Here is a 13,432-nt window from a genome sequence, read left to right as displayed (position 1 = left end):
GGGATTTCTGCAGGCCAGCAACAAAAATAAACCTTCAGATAAATGTGATACATTGCATATGAGACTAAAGTCAGAAACAGTTGTGGAAAAAGAGCATGTAATATGACCTTAATATACTAATTAACTGAAATGGTGGTTTGGGATAAAGAACCCAAAGCAATGGGAGGAAGCCAGAAAGTACTGGAGAGTGAAAGAATATTTTTTTCAAGTATGAAATGGTAATCAATAACTGCCTTATACAGGGAAACTGTGAAAGATGCAAAAAGAGCCAGGTCAAAAAAAAAGTTATAGTTGGCATTTCTGATCAAAGTGGTTTCAACATCCTCTTAACACACCATTGCTGACTTGTGTGTTATTTCCATTGATAAATGTCCATTGTGGAACTAAGCAAAGACTGAGACAAATACATGACAAACTTAAAACTCCATGAAATCCAAAGGACTGTATAACCTCCACCACTGAAGCTTGATCTTCTGAATAGCCAGGTGTATCATGTCAGATCATGGCTGCCTCCACAGAGATGGTCAATAAAGAAGTGGAAGGGATAAGTACTTCTAAAGGTACCACAGAAGAAAAAAACCAAGGTGCAGCTGCCAATCTGGTGCTATCAATAGGACCCAACAACAGATTGGAACAAATCATAGTCAGTACCTTTGGTGACATTGAAATTGTTGGGGAAGCCTGGAGTTGTTATCCCACCCTATTCTTATAGAATGCATCCATTGTCAAAACCTGAAGGTGGGATATTGTAGGCAAAATTGCCAGTAGCTGGGTGTTCCAATGAGCAGCCAACCTCCTCCCCCCCAATCATCACTGTTTCAAAATGAGAGCCAATCCAACAGAAGCTTCCAATACAGCATCTATTCTGTTTGGAATAAATCTGTTGGGTTGAAACAACTGACCTGATACTGTAGTCATCACACATGGAACATGGCAAGCTAGTAGGGTGTTTTGATAGGAGTGGTACTGAGAAAGAAAATTCAAGGTTCAAAAACAAGAAGACTTTGACCAAATTCCTCCTTGACAGGAAATGCAAAACACTACCATGAAATTGTTGGAGTAAAAACTGATGATTTGCCCCTTAATAAACCAAGACCATGAGGCATCATCATTTGAAGTGCAAGAAGGATTGAAACCTTGCACAGAGAAGTCTCATCATCTATGCACATACCCTGGTATTCCAGAGTGTTGGGATATGTATCCCCATCCCTGAAATGAGGCATTCATGAAGTGATGAATCTCGGAATGAGGTGGCAGCATAAAAACTAATATCTTAGTAGTGTCCCAAAACAATAACCCCTCAAGATTGAAGAATGATCCTGAATGAAACAGCCTGGGAATACAGTGAATCAATGTTCAATCTTTTGATCACATGAAGACCACTAAAAATATCTCTTGTGTGTTCATCTCAAATGCATGAAAGGTTTGAGTGATGCCCACATTCCTAAAAGAGAAAGGAACATCTATGAAGCAGGAGAAAATGAGGGAGTAAGAATCTGGCTTTCTTTTCCATAGACTAGAGTTAGATGGGAGTCAGTTGAGCTTAATGTGATAAAAAAACCCATACTGTCAGCATGCTGAGTTGAAACAAGAATAGATGTCTCAGCTCCTAGAAAGAAGCCTGCTTTACTTATTACTAAATTAGGATCTGGGTCTAACATTCTCACAACTGACAAGATGGTGCCAGCAATAACCAGTCACCTATGGAATGGTGTGTGCACAAGGTTAAAGCAAGGAGTGGATGAGAAAAATTTTGTATGATTCAGCAAAACCCATATGGTGCTGGTGCTAGTCTGGAGGTAAAAATCTTGAACTGCATTACCTGACCTTTAGGCACAAAAAGCACCATTAGTGGTAGTATCCCACTACTATAGCAAACTTGGATGTGCACATTCCTAGTACAAAATGCCAATCAAAATTGAGGAATAAGTCACTTGTGAACCTTAGAATATCTAGGTATCGATATAGACAAATAAAACTGATGAATGAACACCAATCTCCTGTCTTATTAGGCCCATCACCTGATATGAATAAAACCCCAGAAGAACTAGTACCATTCTCTCTCTTTCTACTCTCACACTAATCAAACTCTGATAAGACACAGAACTAGGTTCCAAAATATGAGGATTTGCAGGAGATGGAAATCCTGTAGGTTGGGTAGATAATTGTGGTGAAAATGTGAACTGAATGAATAAATGTGACCAAAAAACCTGTAGTGCACATGGATCAGTGGTTAAGGTTACTACACATCCAGAAATTCTCAGAGTCAAGCCCATACAGACCACAAAAGCATATATTAATCACTGAAGCTGCTAAGAATTTTCCAACCAAGAAGCAAACCCTTTTATATGGACAGAATCTATTCTGGTTACCAATGTACCAATAGGCTGATGTTTAGGGTTGGGATCCTTGAATAGGAGTGGAACTACAACCCCCTATAGGAACCAATGAAAACTGAGATGTCAACAACAACAGAGATGAACTTAGAAGCTAACAACTGATCCATGTGTTTGCTAACAGTGATTTTGGCTCACCATCAATGAAGTTGGTAATTCTAAGTGTCTTTCAACAAAGTTAGTTTTAGAAGAATAACACACTGGATTTTATAGTTATAAGTCCATAGACTTAACTACTGTCCCACCGGGGGACATTGAGGTATTCATGTTAACTACAAATTCAACATTAGAACACCTAATTTCAAGAAGCAGATGTATTATGTGAGAGTGCAAATATGTTTCCTTCTTGCATTGGTAGGCTAAATCATGTAGTTCCAACAACCATTTACATGACAGAGCAGTAAACCTTCCTGCTTGAACCACAATGTCTGTAGATGGAGATAAAACTGAATATTCACTCCCAGAGCTTTCAGTCATTAAGAAAGATGCAGGCTTAAAAGCATCTGTGAAAATATACAACAAAAGAAAATAATCAGTCACCTTATCCCAACACAGGCTCATTTCTTTATTTCTTTAAAAGACTCTTTATTACTATTTTTTGGAACAACATTTTGTTAGCTAAATTTCTCTTGTCAGAACAAAGCAATGATGAGTTATGCAACAGAATAAAAGAAGGTAAAAAAAAAGGCAAAGCTGAATTCTCTCAAAAATGTCCATGATTGCAGCTACAGAGTTCCATGGAGAAACACAACCAAATCAAATATATGTCTCTATCTTACTACAAATAAGATTACTGACAAACTTAGCTTGGAGTGACTCTCCTGCCCACCCTCAATTGCTGTGCAATGCTAGATAATCAAGGTAATAAAGTAGGGACTTAATTTATTACTGTTTCAGAAATAATAAACCAGAAATTCATGCTATATATAATGACTTGTAAAACGAAAAAAATCACAAAAAAACAACTCGATTACATGAAGAACACTAAATGTATCTTCAAATCATCACAGCATTTAAAAATGTATTTGTGAAGCTTTTTCGACAAAGAGTGATAACATTACCTGAATGAGGTGCTTATACACAATACCAGGAAAGAGGATGCATTGTTGTAGATGGAGAACATTATGAGACATATATTGTCATGGACAATTAGTTGGGGTATAAAGACTGGAGCAAGCAAGAAACAAATCATATCAATGTTTAGATTGGCAAAGAAAGAAACACTGGCAGTTGAACAATAGCTACAATGTGAGAGGAAATAGTAAGAATTGGTCAGAGGCGTAGCTAGGGTTTTCAGCACCCGGGGACAGATGTACCCTTGCCCCAGCTATGCCACTGGAATAGGTTTTGGAATACAGTTTTGCCAGTATTGCGTTTCAATTCTCTGAACTTTCAATGAAAACATTCTTCTGTAAAGTTCATATCATTCAAAAAAGGGCACTTTTAAGTTGTCATAGTTCATGACATCTTCTGAGATCATACCTACATATATTTATAGGCCTTTTCCTATGAGAAGTGGGTGAGATAGACTTGCCCAGTCACCTATGACCTAAGGTGAATATTTCACATCTCTCTGAAAAAGCATACATGATGGCTTTCTGCTCATCAAATTTGAACAGCTTAGGCCACCTGGCCCTGACTCATTGTCATTCATTCCTTCTTGTTGGAAGAACTTGGTGAATGTAACTTGTTTTTATTCTCTGTATTTCCAGTCTCTCTTCTCTCTTCTTTCACACAGGCAGAAACCAGATTTTGATACCATGGTGGGCAGAGCACAGATAGCCCATTGTGTAGCTTTGTGCTTAATTCCAAACAATCAATCAAACTCTTTTCTTTTATTCTTTTTCAATTTGTGTTATCAAAGTCATAGCTAAAGTTTTAAACAATTATCTTTTTTGTCCAAATCTACACAGGTAGGTTCAATTACTTTAGTATACCCTTTGATAAGTCAAATTATTCTCCTTTATTTCTGTTATTATAATACCATTAACTTAATGCTTCCTGATGTAACTTCACTTAAGCTCATTTGGTTGCCTATATATAAATATAAATATATATATACACACACACACACATTACCAAACTGATGTCTACAGTTTTCAACAAACTATGATACAAGATGCTATGATACAACAATATTCATTGAAGATAAAGAGAGAACTACAGAAGGTTCTAGTAATGTGATATTAGATAACAACAACTGAACTATACATACAACATACAATTCTTACCGAGTTAAGTAGCAAAATTTGTCATAACTATAGCCTTTAAAATAATTGACTTTAATACCTTTGTTATGGAAACTAATTAATCATTAAATATATGATCACTAAATAAACTAAATAATAACTCTTACACTAAATATCCTTATTTGTATATCCAATACAAGACAATAAAGCTAAATCACAATACTTAATTTAAAAAAAACAGACAGTGTAAATCTACACATTACCCATCAATGTACTCAAATTGATATTTAAAATACAATTATAGAATATTTTTAATAGTCATTTTTTGAAAAGATTTATATATATTTTCAGCTAACTCAACTTGATCTTATAACTGTTTCTAAATTTTTCAACCTCTACTTCTTATGCAACTGCACACTGTGATTTGTCTTACACAAGATATATAGTATTGTTCAGTAGAATGCATTATATATATATATATTGTATTCATACACTTATATGTTAAAAATAGAACAGTTTGAAAAGCTTCCCAAAACCATTACATATAAGTATGGACAACTTTAACTTATGGCCTGGCATGAACAAGCGTGTTAAGGCATATGACTCGTAATCTGAGGGTCGCGGGTTCGCATCTCAGTCGTGCCAAACATGCTCGCCTTCCCAGCCGTGGGGGCATTATAACGTGATGGTCAATCCCACTATTTGTTGGTAAAAGAGTAGCCCAAGAGTTGGTGATGGGTGGTGATGACTAGTTGCCTTCCCTCTAGTCTTACACTGCTAAATTATGGATGGCTAGTACAGATAGCCCTCGAGTAGCTTTGTGTAAAATTCAAAAACAAACAAACCAACTTTAACTTATAATTTGCATCTAAAATAAAATTTAAATAAATAATGACATTGTATGTTCTCTGATGTTATAATCTGATAATAATATTATCAGCTACTTTTGGAGAATAGATAATAAGTTCAAGCAATTTTAATAAAAAATTAAAATAATCTTAAAATCTTCCTGCAGTTTAATTATGTTAACATACCAAAGTTACGTGCAATTTTATTCTTCATAACTATAATATGAAAATTCCATAAATTCGGATTCCCAAATATTTCCTTGGCTAGTTCTGTTATTTCAAAATTAAATTGCAAGGTACCTCTAGTTTAATATACTTTTAACATGATTAAAATACATTATATTTGGTTTATTTTTATATATTTAAACTACGTTTATTTGAAGTCAACCAGATTCCAATTTATTTCATTCAATTTGAATTATTTGCTGCAGCAAAACCAGTGGTAGTATCAGAAAAATATTCTAACCATGATGTGCTTTTTATTAATAATATATTAAACCAAAGTGAAACTATCATTGAACCTTGTTGTAGCCCACAGATAATATATTTAATCTGTAAACTGCAGCTGCTAGTGTAAACCTATTATTCAAATAACTATTATACTACTGCAATACACTCATATCCTCTTACTTACTTAAAAGTATTGCATATTTTACTGTATTAAGGATTTTTAAGGTTCTAAAATAGAGCAGATGTGTTTTTTTTCTCATTTAGTGCTTTAGATATGTTTTTAACTTGTAATACAGCTTATGATTTAGTAGTATAACCTATCTGATAACACTGTGAATTATTCAAAATGTTTGTTGTTTTGAAAAACCTTATCTAACTTATTAAATACAAGTTTTAATGTATTTAATTTATTGCACTTAGTAGTGTGATTTTATCTATAATTTTCAATATCTTCATCTCCATTTTCATATATAGGTATTACATTAACAATCTTTGAATAAGTAGGGATTAATCCTTATTCCAAATATTTTTTATACTAATAGTCAAAGGAAAATGTCACTAACTGTACACAGTTATCTAAAGAAGGTATTTCACCAAGACCATGTTACTTACTACTCTTGAAAGTTTTATCCTACTTATTATGTCTAAAGCATAAGTTGTCATAAAAACATCACACTTTTGTTGGAACTAATTTATAAACCAGAAAAAACATTAAAGAAATTAAAATTTAACCTATAATTACATGCAATTCATTGAGCAATTCAGTTGTGTAATATTTCTTTATTACTTTGAAATTACTAATATTTCTGGATTCAAATATATTTTGAGCATGGAGATCATTAAATGATTCAACAGTTAATTTATTCAAAAAAAAATCAATGATTTTTTTATATTACTGACCATGTCAAGTAAATTCTTATTACCTTTCTGTATTACTAAACATTAGTTTTAGCAATTGTCTGGCTTTTTCATAAACCTCTCCCTCCCTGGTCTAAAACAAGAATCAAATTATGATGAAAAAGTTTCCTAACCTATCAAGAATTTTTAAGCTCTCAATACTGATTATTCAGCAGTTCATATAATGTAGCATCAAAGATGTTTTAGTGGTAAAACCCCTTGGTAGTTGGTACTGCACCCTTGCAATGATGTTTATAGTGTCTCTCTTGTTTTAACTTACATAAACAACTGACATATTACCTGTACATCAGTTCTCAGTTTTAACCTGCACTATTTAAAAATAATTCCTAGTATAGATTACATTATGCATAGGCTTACTGCAAGTTTGTATGGACTTCATCTGATGCACATATTTATTTTAAATGTTAGCAATTATCCATGATATTCTACTACTATTACAAATGTTGAATATCAGGAATGATCGACACACATAGTAGATCTGCTGTGATCCTGTTTCACTTCAAATATCATAAGGAATTCACTGACACAATAAACGTTTGAAAAACAACATTTTTTCTTCTGTTTTATTTGCTGACCATTTTTATTTTCTTTATATATTCATGTTTTTTTTCATGGAATGAGACACTAAAACTGTAAGGTTAACAAAAATATTTGCAGTTAAGCTGTTAATAAAGTACATTTGATGTACATGATTCTTATTCTCTTGCTTTACTTTTTGTTGTGTAATTTATTACAAGGTCTCAGTTTTGGACACTGAGGTTTTGAATACAGCACTGGTCTCTAACAGACTGAATTTCTTGTTGCTTGCAGTAAGAAAATATATTATCAAAATGTGTACACAGATGAAGACTTTCTCATTAGGCATACTAGGTACTGACACATAAGATGCAGAATCAACATAATAATATTATATGTAACTGCCTGGCACACATCCTCTTCCCCTGAAGGAAACAATCCATGGAGATATGTTAATTCAGATGAGAGGGAGAAAGCAGAACACCTGCCAACATGTAAGCCTTGTCAAACCACCAATGCAGATCGTCTACAAGGGAAGGAGGAAGGGAGTAGGAGCCTCCAGTGGATTCAATGTCAAAACATATGTAAGATTCTATTGGTCATTCAGATTCCACTGAAGAAATCTCATATGTGCTCATCCAAAAGAATAACAGCTGCCATAGAAGGATAAATCCCCAAAAGTCATAGAAGCTCAAGAACTGTAGGAGAGGGAGAAGTAGAGGTTTGAAGAAGTGAAAGCTCCATGAAACAAAGTTAAAGAGGAGAAGGTTAGGCCCGACTAGATTGAGAGTGAAAAAACACCCAGTTGGACAAGATATTGCATTGGTATAAGGAATGAATTCTCCAGTTTGATTAACCAGCTCACATGAATTGCATACAAGAGCAGCTGATGAGTGTGATAGGCAGACTACTGTTTGGAATAAGCTAACAAAAGCCAATCAACCATGTAATGATGGAAGAACAACTTGTGAGCATGTAAATGTTGGGCAAATATCAATAAAAACCATACGGGGCCAAAACAAGCCTGAAGGGCAGGATACAAAATTGATATATTACCCCATAATGTACAAACCAAAGATAGAATCTTGCCTTACAAGATACCAGAATGTACAGATAAGCATTTACAATGTCTACTTTTGTCATTCATAAACCAGAGAAAAATCTCACCTATTAGTGAGAAAAGACTCCACAGTAAATTGGGATTGAACCAATAATGGATTGAAGTAGAAGAAATCGATCACAGGCCACCAGTTTTCTTAGGTACTACAAACAGCCAAGAATAAAAACCTGGAGAAAAGTGATTGACAGATTCTATGGCTAACTAGCAGAGAAGGTCTTGAACCACCATGAACAGATGCTGAATGGTAGTAGGATTCCAAGGAAATGGGTAAATGAGTTAATGGAGGAGAGGGAAAGTAGTGTTATATGTCTTTTGGATAATACTCAAATAACCCACAGATCTGTGGTAAAAGATCACCAAAGGATGAAAAAAAATCAGACAAGTGAGCAACCACTGAATTGAAATCTATTAGGTATTCACCAGTACTGTTGATAATGGGTCCATCTGCATTAAATAAAATGATGAGGTGATGAGCCCCTGGAAGGAAGAGAAAGTAAAGGCTGAGAAGATCTTGCAGAAAACAGTAATATGGACTTGTGTAAACTCAGAATGCAAAATAAAATCGATAAAATAATGCTGAAGAAGAAGGACCATTTCAAAGTCCCAGATAAAAGAAGGTGGTAAATACATTTGGGGTAAGGGTGCATTCCTCCCCAGGAACTCAAAACAACAGAAAAGTATAAAGAAGAGAGCTGAAGAAGACTAACATGTCAACATGAAAATAATCAGAAAGAGGCAATCCTTCAAATAACCCTCAAACCTCAGTTGGTTACTTTATGAGGAAGGTGGATACAATACAAGTATTATAGGAAAATCGATAGGGTAAGACAAATGTGCAAAAACTGGATGTGGGATAAACAAACAGGATAATTAGGGTCTGCCCCACACGAGCAAAAGTGATTCTAAATATTGAGCATCAAGAAACAGACATTCAGCCTCATGGTAGACCAATGCAAAATCATCTAAAGCCTGTGTAGAGCAAGACATTCTGGCATCTCCATCCATCTGAGAAACAAAATGTATCTCAAAATGGTTGGTATGGATATTAACAATTTTACCAATAAAATAGAGCACAACATTAACAAAGAGGAACTAAATGCTCACCATGATGCCTTATACCAGGGAAAGGGGGAAAACCAAATTCTGAGATGAGAGATATCATGTAAAAAAAAAAGGGCAGGGGTCATACAAAATTGAAAAAATGGATAAAATAGAACATACGTGAAAAATCATGTCTAAAAAAGCCATATTAAGCACATTTGATTCCACAGTAGGGATATAAGAAGAAATGGCAAAGTCAGGTGGTGAAGAAAGGCTGTCAAAATCCTCATTGACCTGAACAGATTTGGTATAGTCAGAGAAATAGGGACAAGATTTGGAAAGTAGGAGGACTCATATAATGACCAATCTTATAGTGGACGATAGTCAATAAATCCAAAGATAAGTCATCCTACCTGTAGCCTGTGTGAGTACATTAGTGGAAGGTATGATATCTGATTTGGAGTTCAGAATTCACTGTTTAAAGTCAAAAATCAAACACAAGTATCTGATGAAAAATGAAAATGAGAAACTGGGAAATTATCTGAAAAGTCATTACCTGTCCATAAAATTAACAAAGTCACTTTGGAACAATAATTTAAAAAATATAAAGATGTTGATCAAATTTGAAGAACACAAATAAAAATGTCTTTACTCAAGTCTTGTCAAATGAGAAATGGTATAATTGAATAGAGGCAGTCACATGCATCAGGAAAGTGTGTCACACTCTTATAGGTGGAGGATTGCTGTTTGATGATTTGTATTCAAGACACATTTGAGTCACTAAGTTATAAGACATGTGGGAACTCAAAGGCTTGTGGCAGCACTGAACGAAAATAGCTATTTATGTGAAAAGTGGTAATGTACCTTATAAGAATTCCAAGACATTTCTTCACAAATGGTATTACAAGCTCATAGATGTAGTGATTTAGGAAGATCATAGCACTCAGTACACCTAAAGTGATGAGAATCAAAGCTATTCTCATTGTTTCATTAAATTTGTTCTTGCTATACTTTAGCCAGATACTGTTTTAAGATTTTGTTTCAGGCTGCTTTGTGGAAGTTTCAGCTCAATGTACACATTAAGTGCAGTCTCTGAATTACAATAAGCACTTTACTTTTGTCAGAGAGTTTAATAGTAATTGTTTTGTCAGTTTTAAGTTAGATTAGTGAGAGCCTTTTTTGTGTTATATCTTAACTACTTTTTAATTGATTTCTGACTTCAACACCTGTATTATATCACACTTAAGTTTACAAAGTTTTGAGTTGTTGTCCTTGATGGCAAGTCACGGTAAGTTTGTTCTAAAAATGGAGGCTGCAATTTCTGCCTTCCTCATTTTACCTTCAGTGTTATGTACTTATAACTTTGTCAGATGATTTAACTGTAACTGTATGATCAACATGAAATTAATTTAGGAAAAGTCATTTTTCTTTTACTTTATTAGATTTATTCTATTAATTAATTCCTAGGTTTGATGGCAAAATCATATTTCCCTTAAGTTTTCGAAGTCTATGATAGATCGTAAGTAAATAATCAAGAAATTTATGTCATTATTAAAGACAAATGATACAATTCATAACTGGTATTTATTGATAACACTTCTATTTTTGTTAATAACATGAAACTAGAATACTTACAGACATTTGCAAATGTATTTTAGGAAGTAAATAATCAGATGACTCCCATAAAAGCCGCTTGTAGCCAACTGTAATATCCAGACTTCCTTCAACAGGTTTTCCATATGTGTAGCTACAAAACCCATTAAAATAGAAAATTACTTTTATCTGGATATCAAAAAGTTAAACTGTCCTACAAACTCTCCGAGCACAAAGAATATTTATGTGAATCAATTACACCATGTAACAAAATTTTTACTTTTTCTTGTTCCTGGGCAGAAAGTGTTATTTCCCAACTGCTTATGCCTAAAGTAAATAGAAAAGACCTATTTTTCTCTTCAAACTTTGCTTTTGTGACCTGGATAATGAAATTTTCAAATTTACCCATTTTCCAGAACATTCCAGGTAGATTCAATGCTGAGTAGTTGATAAAGAATTTTCTAGAATGTTGTAGAACTTACAAGAATTTTCAAGAACCTTTCAGAATTTTCTAGAACTTTCCATAGTAATGTATATATACAGGGGCTCACCACTCTCCACTTCAGTTTAGTTCTAGCTGCCTAAGTGAACACTTAGACCTATCCAAGGAGGCTTTACCAAGTGTCCCTCTCATCTTTGCCTTTGGGGCAGTAGGAACACTGCAGCACACTACAACAGGTAGCACTGGCCACAACAGACCAAGTTCTCTGTGGGGAGACACAATGTCAAGTGTGAGCCACTAGTGGACCTCCAGAAGGTGTTGTTCCCACCATTGCACATATAATTTGGTCTTATGAAACAATTTGTTACAGCTCTTGATAAGGAGTCTGCAGCCTTCAAGTACCTTCTAGACTTCTTTCCTAAGCTGTCTGAAACAAAGGTCAAAGCTGGTGTCTTTGTTGGACCACAAATAAAGAAGATCCTGGAGTGCACAGAATTCCCCAAGAAGCTCAGTAAGAAGGAAAAAAAAACTTGTTGTAGTTTTGTCACAGTTGTTCGGAACATTTTGGGCAATCACAAGTCCGAAAATTCTGTGGAACTACTTGAGGCTCTGGTGAAGAACTATAGTAAAATGAAAGTCCATATCCTTGGCACTCATCTTGATAAAGTCAAGGAGAACATGGGAGCATACTTAGAAGAGCAAGGCAAGAGCCTCCACCAAGATATACTGGACTTTGAATGTCGCTACCAAGGAGCATATAACAAAACCACGATGGGAGACTGTATTTGGGGGCCGATATGTGAAAGTAATTTGCATTACAGTCGCAAATCTAGAAAAACTACTTACTTCTAAATGTTTTTGTTCATTGTTGTATAACTTTAGTATAAATACATGTAAAAATTATTTCATATGTTGTTTTATTCAGACCTTATGTAAATAAAAACGTGCAAATTTGCCCATTTAGACATAGAAAATAGGTTAATTTCTAATTTTCATTATCCAGGTCACAAAAGCAATGTTTGAGGGAATAATGTTCATTTTCTGTACTTTTGCAACACAAGCAAATAAGAAATAACACATACTATCCAGGAACAAAATTTGTGTTGTATAGTGTTACCACACAAAGTATTAATCTCGGTACTATCAGAATTTTGTTTTTGCATATCATAGCAATATGTCAGAGTAGAAAATTTCATTAATACCTTTAAATTTAAAATATACTAAAGGCTTCATCTACTTTTTGTTATTTTGAAGTATAACATTTAGTCTTAATTCTTTATACACAGCTGGTGTTAAAAGCATATGTTTCAAAAGCAAAAAAAAACATCTGTGTAACAAAACTGTCACTTATTCAAAGATCACATGTCATGAAACTGCAATTCAAAAATAGACAGAAAATTAACAATACCTTATACCAGAAGATACTTGTTTGCACATTAATTTTTGTGTAAACATTAAAAATTAGTAACAGTAATGCTCATCTGTAAAATAAGCAGCCTAAGTTACTTTTATTAAATTTCTGATAACTTTGACAACAACTATCAAAATGAAATAATTTGCTCTCACTGTATATTTTTTCTGATTTTTACATTGGTTATATGTAAAATTTTGCTATGAGAGACATGTTGAAGGGTATTACACTAAAGTATGTGAAATTCAATTTTATTACCCATTATTGTTTACTGTGCCAAAATTTACAGTTTTCTGAACATAGATATTAAAGATATTATACACATTTCTCAAAAAAACTATGTATAATAATTTAAAAGCAATTTAAAAGGAATAATACATGAGGAAGACAAATTTTATTTTTACTTTAATTTTGGAAATACAAAATCAAATAAAACATTTTTTACCACTCTTATGCTTTCAGAATTATGTTTTCGTTTTTTTCTTAGTAAACCTTATTCGATTCTTTT

The 13,432-nt window shown here is 33.8% G+C and overlaps 1 protein-coding gene across 1 annotated transcript in view; it reads right to left on the bottom strand.

The window, feature by feature from the left end:
- The window catches only part of LOC143245454 (pregnancy zone protein-like), a 131,284-nt gene that overhangs the window by 80,080 nt on the left and 37,772 nt on the right, over positions 1-13,432 (bottom strand). The window contains exon 11 of the mRNA XM_076491817.1: positions 11,114-11,225. Coding sequence (XP_076347932.1) covers positions 11,114-11,225 — 112 coding nt within the window. The remainder of the gene's footprint in view (positions 1-11,113; positions 11,226-13,432) is intronic.

This window comes from Tachypleus tridentatus, chromosome 2, assembly GCF_004210375.1.
Source record: "Tachypleus tridentatus isolate NWPU-2018 chromosome 2, ASM421037v1, whole genome shotgun sequence".
Taxonomy (NCBI): Eukaryota; Metazoa; Arthropoda; class Merostomata; order Xiphosura; family Limulidae; genus Tachypleus; species Tachypleus tridentatus.
This window is presented reverse-complemented; position numbering and strand designations above follow the sequence as displayed.